This window comes from Balearica regulorum, chromosome 4 (genome assembly GCF_011004875.1).
Source record: "Balearica regulorum gibbericeps isolate bBalReg1 chromosome 4, bBalReg1.pri, whole genome shotgun sequence".
NCBI classification, from domain to species: Eukaryota; Metazoa; Chordata; class Aves; order Gruiformes; family Gruidae; genus Balearica; species Balearica regulorum.
The window spans coordinates 74,019,722-74,033,592 of NC_046187.1; the positions used below are offsets into that span (position 1 = coordinate 74,019,722).

The 13,871-nt window shown below is 40.6% G+C and overlaps 1 protein-coding gene across 8 annotated transcripts; it reads left to right on the top strand.

Annotated features, from left to right (window-relative positions):
• Positions 1-219: 219 nt before the first annotated feature.
• LOC104638781 (uncharacterized) lies at positions 220-13,871 on the top strand. 8 transcript variants are annotated; one of them, XR_012835440.1, is made up of 12 exons: positions 220-417; positions 2,189-2,305; positions 4,108-4,212; positions 4,945-5,064; positions 7,568-7,717; positions 8,520-8,657; positions 9,315-9,431; positions 9,593-9,697; positions 10,108-10,221; positions 10,523-10,636; positions 11,417-11,591; positions 12,508-13,871. XR_012835440.1 is itself a non-coding variant. In XM_075752692.1 (11 exons), exons 1-10 carry the CDS (start codon positions 353-355, stop codon positions 10,626-10,628), a joined length of 1,155 nt encoding a protein of 384 aa, XP_075608807.1. In that variant the 5' UTR covers positions 288-352; the 3' UTR covers positions 10,629-10,636; positions 12,508-13,871. The 8 variants fall into 8 exon arrangements, 3 of the variants coding, with proteins under 3 accessions (XP_075608807.1, XP_075608808.1, XP_075608809.1); XR_012835436.1 differs by having other exon boundaries at positions 288-417; positions 10,090-10,221; positions 11,400-11,591; XR_012835437.1 differs by having other exon boundaries at positions 288-417; positions 10,090-10,221.

Consider the following 13,871-nt stretch of genomic DNA (forward strand, 5'->3'; position numbering starts at 1 on the left):
TATTTGCTGAGCCAGTTTAGCTCACCACATCTAGCAGAAGACTGACTTGGCCAAGACCGAGTCCTTGGCTGAGAGAGGCCCCCTGCCCCCCCCCCCGTAACATCTGATCGAGTTTTTAGCAGAAACAACACGGTTTTACCTCCGCGCCCACCACCGCCACACCACCCACCGCCCGTGTGTGCGCATGCGCAGCGGCCGCCCACACGCATTCCCCCCCCCGGGCGGGAATGCTGCGCATGCGCGCTGCCCATGGCTGCCTCCCCTCGGGAAGAAGGGTCGCGCCTGCGCGCTGTCTCGCCCCGCGCTGGGCGCGCAGCCATGTTGCGCGGTGGCGGCGCCGTTCGCCTCAGCCATGTTCCGTGGGCAGCGGGGCCTGCCGCGCCACGCCGGCGGCGGGGAGCCGGGCGGGATGCGCAGGTGGGAGCTACCGCGGAGGGCTAGGGAGGCAGCGGCGTGGTGGGGGTATTACTTCCCGCAGGGCCTCCGTAGAGCTCCCGGGGTTCCGGTGTGTGGGCGGGGCGGGGGTGTGGCGCTGCCTGTCCCAGGACGCCTGCCGTGGGGGTAGGCGGCGGGGAGGTCGCAGGGTGGGCTTCGACCCCCTTCCCCCGCCTTCAGCCTCGTCTTTCTCGGTACCCGCGAGGGGTAGTGGGGAGAGGCAGCTGCTGGCAGTTTGCCGCCTGCCACCGAGCGTGTCTTCCTCCCGCGGGCAGGGGGCCTCTCTGAGGGGGTCTCCTTGTAGAGGTAGCTCCGCTCTCTTCGGGCAGCGGGGACAAAGTTGGGCTCGGAGCGAGAGAGGCGCCGCAGCCCGGGCAGAGGCGTGTGGGCTCGGGTGAAATGTCGTCAGGCCGCCTGGGAGTCCCTGGGTCTTGCCTTAAGGCTGGTGGCGAGGTGGGCGAGAGTGCAGACCGTCGGGGAGAAAGAAATACTGGAATATTTCTAAAAAGGAGTAATTTTCGGCTAGCATTTTCCATCTAGAATTTCAAATAGTGTTGTACCTAAGGCGTGCTAGGTGTTGTGCCGCCTCCTCAACCTCACCCCCCCGTTTCTTTCAAGTCTTTCAATTAATTGTTGTTGACGGTGGTTAGAGAAAGGTTTTATCCGTTCAGTGCCTTTGCAAGAAACGAATGTGTTGAAAGTGTCCTTTTGCCTAGATCTGTGGTTAGGAGTGAGCTGTTTGTTCTGTCTGTTAGTAACTTTGAGCAGGAAACTCCCAAAGCCAGTCAGGGTGGAAGGGAAAGAAAACATAGGTTGTTAATCCAGGATTAAAATAACATAAACCTTCCTTCCCTCTCACTTGTTGACTTAAAAAGTGCAGAGTCCTCGCAGATACAGAACAGTATGTTTGTTTACTCACACATACAGAACAACATATGTTTACTGTGTGGAGTCTGCAATATAAGGTCATTCTCTCAGGCAGGTGGTGGCAGATCTGCAGGTGTGGTCCTTAGCCTGGAAGCCAGGTCAGATGTCAGTAGACACTGTGACGGTGTTTTGTTTAGTAACCTATCATTGAAGATGTCAAAGCTGCCAGAACTGAGGAGGAAACTGTAGATATTTCTTAATCCTTAAGAAATCTTTGGCTGTCCTTCCAGCATGTTGCAAGGCCCCACTCTAGCTCCTTGTCTCATGCTTACTTGTGAGGACCCCGCAGCAGTGTCTGGTAAAGAATTTCCTGTGTAAAATTGTTTCCATGTAAACGTTTGACTTACTTCTCCTTAGACATGCTGTTTTCCTGTGTTGAAGTGATGTTTCTGTATTTGCCTCTTCCAGGAGTTTAGTGCTGGGTAGAATGGTATATAAATGCTAAATAATGCATTGCTGACAGAGGATCTGTGAATGTTGCCATGCTTCAGCAGTTCCATAAGCACTGGTGACAGTCCTCAGTTGAGATTATTTTCCCCCTTTTTTTTCCAAATAGAGAAAGGATATATTTTTATTATCTAAATATTAACTGTTTATTTTAAAATTCTGATGTCTCAATTGCATTAGCCAAAGGCCTTTTCTCAGCAATTGCATTGTCTGACGCCTTTGTTAAATTAGTGTTGCCTAAATAAGTTGATGCAAATCATTTATCTATGCCAAATGAGCATTTTGTAACTATAAATGATGATACTCAGATTGTCCGTATTTTGTTTTGTACAGGCAATGTTCAGTGACTTGATTTCTGATTAAAATTCTTACTTTCTAGTTCTGTGCAACATCCAGGCTACTGGCATCAAGAACAGGAATGTAGAAGCTGGAATGATTCAGATTCTTTGGTGTTTGATGAATATCAATGTAGACATTTAGACCAATGGCTGGAGAGGTAAGGAATAAATGTGAAGTTTGTTTAAATCTTCATTTTGCTGCACTCTTTTCTTTAGGAATCCAACAAAACCTTGGACATGATTAAATTAAATGTTTTCTGATAGTACAGTAGCACAGAGTTAGCAAATAACACCTGCGTTATGCAAGAGTAGACTGTTCGGTTTGGCTGATTGAAATACATGCCATAATATTAGCAAGTATTCCATATGGAAAAGAGAAATGGTATGTACTGAGGCAATAGTTTAAGCCCTTTATTGCTGAAATCTTCAATATCAGTATAAAATTCCTGTTGAAGCAAAATGCTGTTACTTTTTATGCTTTGCTTATGCATTTTTATGTGTAAGCATGGACAAACCGTGTTTGTCTCTTTACTTGTCAGCGCACTTGGTATATTCAGCTGTACCACAGTTTTTAGTAAATACCTTCTTATTTTTGTAGTCCAGTACCAAGGACAATTTGAGATGAGATTAAATTTTATAGGTAGGTAGCTCTAGGAGTATCTTGCTTTGCTTTTGGATATTTTAAACTAAATACCTCAGGTGGAGGAAGTGGTTGAGATTGGTATGTTAAGTTGGAGGAAGTATTGAAACTGGTGGGTGCTGGATATGCACAGAAAACTGAGTAGACCTTAAGTTAGAAGAGATGAAATATTTTACTGAGGGCACACGAAGACTTTTCTATATAATTTATATGTTTCTGAGTATTATGTTATATGAAGGCTATTGTAATTTCAGATGGTGTGTTTAGTATTGCTTCAGTTAAGAAATGAATCTTTTGAAGAGCTTAGGAAAGACCTTGTATTCAGGAGTGTTTTCGATGTCTTTGGTGCTATCATAAAAAATATTAACAGTATATTATGATTGCGAGTCAAACTGGATGCACTAGCAGCATTTTGTGTTTCTCTTTTGCTGAATAGATATGTTCCTACTTAGTGCGGAATCTTTGTCGTGTGTTAAAATGACGCTGGCAGCATGGATAATAATTTCATTCATGTTGATGCGGAACCATTTAGGGAAAGTAAGACTATAAGCTACATCTACTTTTATATTACTTACATTAAATGTTGAGGCATTAACACTGAAAGAAGCAGACAAAGGAAGGAGAACTTTTCAGCGGTTCAGAATATTACAGCATTATACAGTATTCATTTATTACATTTTTTAAGCTAATGAGGCACCTGGTAAGTGTTTCTCCACTCAGAGAATATCAGTGATCCAACTGATTATTTAAGTAAGAGCTTCCCGAGTCCCTCTTTGGCTTTACACAGCAGTTACGTTCTTGAAATGATTATGTTGGGATGTGATGGTGTGTGACAAAATGTTAGTTCTAATCATGTGATGGGCATTTTTCTATTCCTTAAGTATCTCCTCTGTCCTTTACAAAGTCCTTAGCTGAAAACAGACAGCAGTGACTAGACTCATGATTTTGACCTCAATTAATGTCATGAATTGTGCTCTCTAATGGAATTGCAGTATTGAGAAGGTCCTCATGTAGTGGAGAGAAGCATTTGCATTGACTGAACTGGGAGTATTTTAAGAGGTGGTCAGGTCTGTGTTCTGATGTGAAATTCACTTTATGACAGTTTTCTTTCCTTGTGAAGTAAAACTGATAATCTTACATCACTGTTGAAGGTGACTGGAGCTGAAATGTTTTAATTTGTTTGACTTTGAACTGAAATAGAGTAGGGGCGTGCTTATGGTGTTAAAGTTGTGGAGCTGTTTTTGTCCACTATTGAAGTTTCTGCTCATTAAATACATTATGAGCAACAAATGTTCATACTGAGTTCTTGTTATTTTCCAGCTCTACAACACCAGAATATTCTAGGCCTCTTTCTAGTTGCACCGACTGGGAAGGTAGAATTGAAGAAGGCGAAACAATGAGGACATCAAATAGAAAAATGACAAAGTAGGTATTGAGTAATTATTAATTATTGTTGTGTTGGTTTTAGCAATAGCCATCTGATGATCTCTGACTGCTTTACACGAGTTAATGAAAATTTGAAACACAGCCAGGCTGTTTCATATCAAGCCTGAAGGAAGCCTTAAGGAGAGAGTAGCGCTGAGAAGTCTTACCTCAAAAGCTACATGTGTGATCATTTCAGATTGTCTTCTTTTTCAGCTTAAATTCATTACAACTTTCTGTAAGAGAAAATACTGGATAGTGAAAGGAAAAATGAAAACCAGCCATCGAGGCTTGGAGAGAGAAATGGCTATTAGATCATTCAAGCTAGCCTCCTTTATATTATCCATCTTCATTTTATTGAGTTTAACCTTTTTCATGTTTATGTGAGGTTGTTACACATATATACAATAATTGTGTATCATTTGATTTGCTTGCTGTAGGACCAACTGTAAGCTTCTAGTAAGGTAGCTCTAACTTCAGTGCCCTCAGGTATCTGTTTACTTGTTACAAACCTGAGCAATTGCATGAACTTGGAAAACCGACTCTCTTTGTTGTAGGGATTTGTTTGGTTAGCACAACTTTCACTTCTGAAAACTGGTGAAGAGTTGTGCTTACTGTCTATCAGAGTAAGAATACATGCAGTTCTAGAGTATGCATTTATATGTAACTTGTTGTAAAGCTATTAAGGTTCTTTTCAACTTAATTCTAATTTTTATTTTGAAGTTCTGTTTCAAGTGATTGTGCTAATCCAGCTGAAAGGGAAACAGATGAAGTGGTTCTGAGGAGAAGACAAAAACAGATCAATTTTGGAAAGAATACCCTTGCATATGACAGATATATTAAAGAAGTTCCCAAGTAAGTTGCACTATGTTGCCCATTTCCAAATAAACTCTTACTTGTTCCTTACGTGTGTGTAGATCAGCACACAGCTTTAGTTCTCTTAAAATTATATGAACAGTAAGTAAATAAAACTTGAGTTGATTTTTATCAAGGAGAAGCCAGGTATTTTCTGCATACAAGCAAATTCAGCTAGGGAAAATTTAAAGCTAAATGTTCCCTTTGTGTATTGCTGTTGCTAGTAGCAAATACACTTTAAATAAATTCTGTATTAATCAGCTCCCTGTGACGCTTCTGGTGACTGTGTTGCTAGGACAGTGTGAAGGTAATTGATACCAGGAAATGGCAGCTTTGAATGAGGACTGAATAAAGCCTTGCATTTAAGTACTGGCAAGGGAAACCAGTCTTCAGTGATTCGTCAGTGACTAACAAATCAAAACCTCGATTTCTTGCTTTCTCTGTCATTCTTCTTTGGGCTTCAGAGTCTGTGAATTGTGGCACTTAAGATTTCTTAGCCAACCCACTCTGCTTACGCAGAGTATCAAGATTCAGAAGCTAGTCTGTAGTAATGCATGGATGTGCATCTGTGTACTTGTCTTTTGATTTTGAGGGTTATTTTTCAGAGGTGTGGTTTTTTTTTTTTAAAGTACAGCTTGCTACTTACAGTTGTCGGCTTTCTCTGGGTTCTACCTGTAAGGGTCTGTTGTGAAAATTGCCAGCCAAGTGCAGTGGATACTGCAAGCTTATTGTTGAGCAAAACTTGAGAGATTAGACTAAATGACTAAAAATGAACAATGGATACCGTAAATGATCACGGATATCACACAGTATTACGATCACATCTTCAGTAACACTTTTTTCATCAGAGTCTTGGATTGCCTTGTGAATTGTAATTTTGTTTGTTGCTTTGTCATCAGTGGTAGGACTGCAGCCAGCCTTACAGCAATGCCTGGCACTTGCATAGCTGTGCTGTGATCAGTTAGGTCGTAGGTGGAGAATAGGAAAGGGTTAGAACAATGTTCAGAAAAAAACCATGGAATAAACTTGAAAAAAGAAGTGTTCTAGGGGACATTTTAATGGGGTAGTTTAAAATATTGTTCCTTAGCAGGGATCTGTTTATCTTATAAAAAGTGCTATGGCTAAGTACAGTGATCTGTGAAGCTGGTAGGGAGAACCACTTGCGACCAAGGTACTTTGTATGATTTAAAACATTATTGTAATATGCTTTCCCCCCCGGGATTAAAGCCAACTCCAGTATGGTAGGACTAAAAACATGATTATTTTGTATTGGAGATAGAGTTTGAGTGAGCTCTGCAGTAATGTTTGGTGGGCAGAATCTGGGTTTGGGATACCATCTGAGAAATAGCACTTCCAGCCATGGGGTGATCCCAGACAGTTTTGTTGTACTGTCTGCTTAGTGTTGATTCAGTGGAAAGGCATATAATTTACATTTTACCCAGAGAGCGTGGGTACTTTGCTTGTGTACTCCCAAAAGACAAACACTGTTTGGAATTATAGCAATCCCCTTTGTAATAATGCATGGACAATGGTGGAATAAAAGTTCAGTGAAGATACTTGTGGGTTGAACCCTGCCAGTACCCAAGTACCCAAGTACCCACACAGCTGCTTCCTCCCTCCCTCCCTCTCCCCAGTTTGATGGGGAAAGCATAGGAAGAGCAAAAGTAGAGAAAACTGATGGATTGAGATAAGGACAGTTTCATAGGTGAAGAAAAGAAAAGAGAGGACAAAGAAAGTGATGCAAATGCAATCACTCGCTACCTCCCACAAGCAGACTGATGCCCTTGCAGTTTCTGAGCAGTGGCTGCTTTGGAAGACACCTCCGTTTCTTCCTCTGCCCCATTTTTTGTTGCTGAGCATGACATTATAGGGTGTGGAATGGCTCTCTGGGTAATTCGAGTCAGCTGTCCCAGTGGTTTCCTCTCTCAACTTCTTGTTCACCCTCAAATTAGTGGCTGTGGGAGGGGCAGAGTGAGGAAAAAGAGAAGGCCTTGAAGCTGTGCAAGCACTTTTCAGCAATAGCCAAAAATTAGTGTTATCAGCACTGTTTTAGCCATAAATCCAAAACACAGCACTACAGGGACTGCTATGAAGGAAGTTAACTCCATCCCAGCCAGACTCTGTACAATACTAAATAGAGAGAAACTGCACTTGACTTGGGAAAACTGAGATAGAAGGAGCTGGAGACTAGGATGATATTGAAGGGGTATGAGTTATACTGCTTCTGTTCCATATTTGTCCATGGGCAGTAGGGATCTGCTTTTGGCACCTGTCAGAGTGCTGGGCTGGATGAACCTCTGGTCAAACTCTGCATGTTATTGTTAGTTGTTGCTTGTGTGGTCTGTTTTTGACAATGTTTTAGAATATAGGCATTTCAGTTAAGTGTTTAAAAATATGAACATTTTATTTAGTAGGCCACTGATGCCTGTGTGATCTGATGGAGAATTTTTTTTAAAGAATGAAAATCGTGTTCTGAAATAATAAATGTACTGTGTATGTACAGGAATCAGCGAATACCAGGAGTTCATCCTAGAACTCCCAACAAATTTAAGAAGTACAGCCGTAGATCCTGGGACCAGCAGATCAGGCTGTGGAAGATAGCACTGCATGCCTGGGATCCTCCTACTGAAGAAACCTGGGATTTGCAGCCAGTGTATGTATGGATGAATTAAGTCAGCGCTTGTCTTTCGCTTCACAGGTGGACTCTGTATTTTCTTTTAGAACATTCCTAACTGGGAGTGAGAGATAAGGTTCAGAAATGGGAGTCTTCTTGAACACCTTGTTTTCCTCTTGTATGCTGTTAGTCTTCAAGATATTCCTGTTACTTAGTCTAAATTCATCTCCAATAAAGCACTCTGGGGAGGAAGGCATTTGGTCTGTACGCTCCCTTCCCCTGTGTGTTTACTCTGGTCAGCATAAGGTGAAACTACCTTTCTAGAAAGGGATAGGCATAAGCAGAAATTTGGTAATTACTGTTCCTTGACCTTGATAACCTTTCCATCTTTCCTTTTTCTGATGTCAGTGGAACCACCTTTCTCCTTCAATAACAATATGTTTGAGGATTTGACAAGCGTAAGAAGTTTAGAGAGATTTCTGTGCTCTCTGCAGGAGAGTGGACGCTGTGTTCAAGATGGAAAATTTTTTTTGTCTTTTCAGAACTTTGAATTTCTGTAACAAGGCTAGCTCCACTAATTGACACCACCTTATTCATTACAAGATTTGGACTAGTAAACTAGGAGGAAAAAAGTGAATGGAAAGCCGTTAGCTTTGTAACTGCATTGTGTAAATAGTTTTAGCTGTTGTAATTGACTGATGGTGGAAGTTGCAGTTGTTTGCACCATTTGGATGTCATATGAGATGAATGTTAATTATTACTGCAGCTTAACTATCTTGGAGCGGTAAGCCAAATGGGTAGTATTTTAAATCCTTTTTTTCTTTTTTTCCCCGGTTTTTAGTAGTACAGAACCCTCAGGCAGTTCCCAAGAATGGTTCTGCAAAGATCGGGATGTTTCTGACTCCCTTGTATTTGATGAAAAGCAGAAGAGAAATGAGTGTGAAGATGAAAGCAGACAGGCTGACTACACACCAGAAAGGTATGAGAAAACTTTTGTGGTTAACTTACTGAAATAATTCAATACACATGATGCTGTCAGATTTTTTGTAGGAAATGTTTAATGAGGGAGGGCAGTTAATGCTCAGATTCAGGGTTTGGCGCTTTTACTGTTGAATGTACTCCATCACTGGTACAGAGCATTGAATGTGGAAAAACTACCAGCATTACAGAATTGCAGATTAATAGCAGAAAAAGACAGTGTTTTTTCAGCTTCTCTGTTTATACAATGGAGTACTGAGGTTTCTTTAACCACTGTTGGCAAGTGCTGAAAGTAGGATACCTTTTCCAGAAGCAAGAGTGACCATCCTTCGTTAACAGTATAACGCCTGTCTGCAGAACAGCAGGGAGACTTAACAGTGAAGCACCTCACGCACTTCCCTGTTTACTGACGTATCTTGATCTGGAGGCATGCGTGTGGAGCTGAAAATAGTTCTGCTTCCAAGTTTCTTGTGCAATTGTGGCTGGGTTCACTTTCCAAAGTACAATGGAGTGGTTACCAAAATTTGAGCCATTTTCTCTGTGTTTGTGTTGTGACTGAAGAATCACGTGTAGCATGTGCCATTATTTTGCAGAACTCCGATAAGCATTTAAACAGATGAAAAATGTTATGTGTGTAAAATCTGTCTTATTTTTGTAGTTCCTGTTCTCCTGATTCTTCTCCGGTATGGAAACGCAGAAAACGAAACAATTCTGACTCCTCTGTGGTTTCGAAGAGCAAAAACCATTACATGCATATGTACCACACGCTGGAAAGGTATGAAATGATTCTCCATGTGGAGATTCATTCATATTATAAGCAAAATTATTTATAAAGGTGTGTTTTTTCTCTTTACTTAGCCCCCTTGTCTTCAGAAGAATTAAGGGGAACTGTGACACACAGGTTCATGGTTTCAGACCTTTTAACTTACTTTCTAGTCTTACTGAATCTGGACGTCAGGAGGCTTTTTCGAAGTGCTCCGAGTGGGAAGCCTTTGGTGAAAATGATGAAGTAATGACAGTACAACATGGTATAGAAATAAAGTAAGTACCATAATGATGTTCGTTCTGTGAAGGTGTCCTTGGCTTTTTCCAATCTTCTGTTTCCTTCGCTGTTTAATACTATTGGGGTTTTTTTTTTCTCCTTACTCTTCCTCCAACATGTGGTACGTTTGGTTGTCATTTTTGTTCTTTGAGTTTACTTCGCTTTTCCTAGTCTGACTCTCCATCTGTTGCTTTCTGCTGCTTCTGCTGTTAAGTAATGCTGGAAGATGCTGAGCCCCTTTCACCTTCATTGTGCTATGGAAAGCAGTGGCATTTTACAGAATTGGTCCCTGTGGTTGTTACTAGCCTCTCGCTTGCTAAGCCAAGAAGCTGAAAGCTGCTTCTCTGTCTCCTCAGAGATTAGTTTGTTTTGTAGCTGACAACAGTAATAGTTATTTGGTTTTATGCAGTGACCCAATTCCTGCCAGTTGTTCTTCAGGATGGAACAATCAGAAACAGAAAAAAACCAACTTCTTTCTGCCTGACAGCAAAACTTGCCGAGATACAGACTGCAGGCTGGAGAGGTATAAAATGCAGCTCATCAGTCGGGGGTTTTTTGCACATTGCGTTAGAAGCATACTTGCCTTATTGCTGTATTTCAATCCAAGTTTTTATTGTAAACATGCTTTGGTTTTTTTCTATGCTTCTTGGGGAAGCGTTGGCCAATATTTATATGCTGTGTGGTAAAATTCTGTCCTTATGTTCTCTCGTTACAGGTAATAAATACTCTTATATTAGAGTAAATAGCAGGTTGTAGCTGTATTTAGTATAAAAAGGTTACCATCATAAAGCCACTTAGTCTTTCGGGGGTTTTTTTATTTGTAGGCTTAAACTTTGTAGCAGTTTTTTGGAAGGACGTCAGCCAGAATACCCTGAAAGAGGATGGGGATGTGCAAGTGGTGAAGATAGAATAATGAGGAAAAAAATTTAAATACCAAGGTGAGTTCATGCTGACTACTTATTTTGCATCTTCTGTTTCAGTAGCCCATGTGCAGATTCTACAGAATCCAACTGTTCAGTTCAAGCAGATCAATTTCTTTTTATTCCTTTATTATATTAGTATTTTCTCCCATCCTCTTGTATTTAATGCAGCAACTTAATTAAAAGTTCTAATACTTCAGACTTAGTAAATGGAAATATTTACCTGTTCAGCCAGGAAACATGTCTTTTATCTTATTGCCCAAATTAAAAGTGCCAGTTTTTAAAAATTATTTCAGTAGCATCTTTTCTTCCTCAGTATTTTTGGGAAGAAGTCACTGCTCTTCATTTGCTGCAGTAGATTTCAATGAAAATTTTCTCTTGGACTGTAGATTCCTGTGGTGTGGTAAAGGGATGGGTAGTATCTTGAGGTGAACAGCTTTTATTAACAGATAGTCTTTTGTGTAACTTGACTGTCTTTGATCTACATTTAATGCAGTCTCTGAAGTATTATGAGCTAGGATATAAATATCTGTTTAACAGTGATTTTGGAATACTTTGCATAATAAAAGTCATTAAGAACATGGTATTAAAAATATGGCACACAGTTTTATATTGCTTAGATTTTGAATTCTAGCAATGTGAGGAAAAGGCAGGTAGAGCTTTTAAATTGTGCTAATAGCATTTTTCTATTGACTGTATTGATTTTTTAATCTAAATTCTTTGAGCATGAATAAGACTTTCACTTTTCTAAAGTGCTAATTCAATATTTGAAAATATCTAGTCTCTCTTTGTATATAGAAGTATCGAAGAAGGACTTTCTCCCGTGACAGAAAACAATTTGAAGAATAGGGATGTAGTCTGAGATCAGCAGATCAAGTCTTGGAAAACTGGTGCAATCGCAAAAGATCTGCACTGAAAGAGGAAGAGATTTACAGTCAGCATATGTACAATCAACGTAAGGTGAAATGTGCAGGTAAAAGAAGTGTGCCTCTATACATCAGTGAAGAAAGCCTTGCTGATCATCTAGATAGTTGATGTTTAGCTGCTTTGCGGTTGTCTTTGCCATAAGTAAGCCTCTATTAAGGAGCGTATATATTCAATGGGTTCGTAGTCACTCATTCTAATTGAAAAAATATCTTTGTGACGTGTAAAATGTAGAAAGTGAGTCAAATAGCTTCTCTGTAGAGCAACACATTGGTTTCCTGGGATGCAAAGATCAATATTTAGAGAGATGCTGCCTTTAACTGTGGTTTTTAGGTGTGATGAGCTCTAACTCTTCAAATGGCAGGAACTTCATCTGTGGAAGGTGAATGTTTCTTGAAAACCAGATAGTGGCTTACAGGGTAGAACTTGCCACCACCTGCCTTTTTGCTAAAAGAAAATTTCTGTCTTAAACAGGAAAAACAAATGTGGCTGTTTCAGAGCCCAGTTAAATGTCCATAAGTTTGAACCTATCTGGTTGCTTTTTAAAGGAGAAAAACTGTAATTAGTAGGAAACTTAAGATATGGCAGGAGTGTGTTAATTAGAATTGAGGGGAAAATGTATTTTGTGAATTTATAATGACATTTAGGTGAAAGTGACATGAGGGTTTGGGAAAGATAGGCTCAACTGCTTCATTTTCTTTTTGACAAATACTTAAGGAATACAGGGGATATAGTACTCTATTTTCCTAACATATTTTCTCAAAAGTGTTCATTGTATCTGTAACGCTTCCTTTAATATGGACACTATGGCTTTGTCTTTTATACTGTGCTTTAAGCTCATCCTGCGCAGTGCTCTGTTCCATTTACTGCTGCTGTAACACTACAGCTTACAAGAGTAAATGTTTTGCTGTTAGTGACTAGATACATTGTATTTACAAAACACTGTTATCTACCTTTTTGTTTAGGTTTCTTCAGATCTTTAAGGCTAGATTATTTTCTGCAAGCTCTGCCTCAAGTGCAAAACTTTGGATTTCTTTAAGCCTCTGCTACAATGATGATGGATGTTCCTTAAAGCTTTTGTAAGAATGTTTCTGCTTTACCTGCGTTGGTGGCATGCTACTTCAGTTGATGGATCCTGCTGTTGCTGTTGGGAGATCATGCCACTTAGAGTGCACCAATGTTATGCTGGTGAATTGGTCCAATATTGAGTCAGACTGAAGAATGCTGCCCCTTAAACCAAGGAGTTAAACCCTGTTTCCTCTTCTGGACCAGAATTGTACATCCAACCTGAAGAACTGCTTCAAAAGAATGTAGATAATTCCAACCTTTCTCCAGTTCTTAAACTGTTCGTAGCTTTGAAATTGTATGATCATCCATTTGGCTTATTTACCATTCTCTGAGATAAGATGTATTAAGGTAGTATTTGCCTAAGCCTAGTGAGAGAAGAGAAAGGAAAGGTAGATGGTTTATCAAAATCAGCTCCCTGTCTTTAAGGGGATGAGTGACTGAAGAGCAACACAACCTAAATACCTGGATTTTACTTTTATGTATGTTGCAGCCTGACCTAAAGAGCCAATCTACTTCTGAGAGTATAAGAGGATGAGTTCAGTGCCTGCTGTTCCTGCAGGAATTAGAGGTGAGCAGCAGTGTTTGCAGTTTTGGAGCTGTTCTTTGGCATAGGGTATCTAGGCTAAGCGTTGTGATGGTGTTGAGATAAGCTCTCCTTTGTTTTACTCTCTACACTATGCTCAGAAGGTCAAAGTGAGGGCTGTGGCTACAATGGAATTTAGACCAGATTCATGTGTCAGTTACAAGATTTTTTTACAGTCCTTGTGGCATTTTATGTAGCATGTACTGGGATCCAAATGTTAGAGCTGGGAATTGCCTCTCTGTGGGAGTTCAGTTTGGCTTTTCGCAAGGCCACTGCAGAACTGTGGCGGTGTAGGGATGGACACGCAGTAGCCTTGCTGTGGGGCTGGCAGTGTACCCAAGGGCCAAAAGCCTGTTGTGCTGCTGAAGTGGAAGTAAGCTGCTTCCCCAGAAACTACTCCCAGTCCCTTCTAAAACTTTTTTTTTTTCTGGGCATGCTCAGGGGTTCAGTAGTGGGGTTCAGTAGTGTCCCAGCGTAAGGGTGGCTCAGTCACGCACCACAGAGCATGGAGTGTGTGTATACAAAGAACACATCTGCACAGCACTTTTAAAAGTAATATTTAGAACCTTGTTCCAGTGTGCATGCTTCCATGAGATTTATGATTGTAAATAAAGGAATGCATTACATTTTTGGCATTTTGTCTTTATGCAGAAGAATTAAAGTCTTTAACTTTAAAAA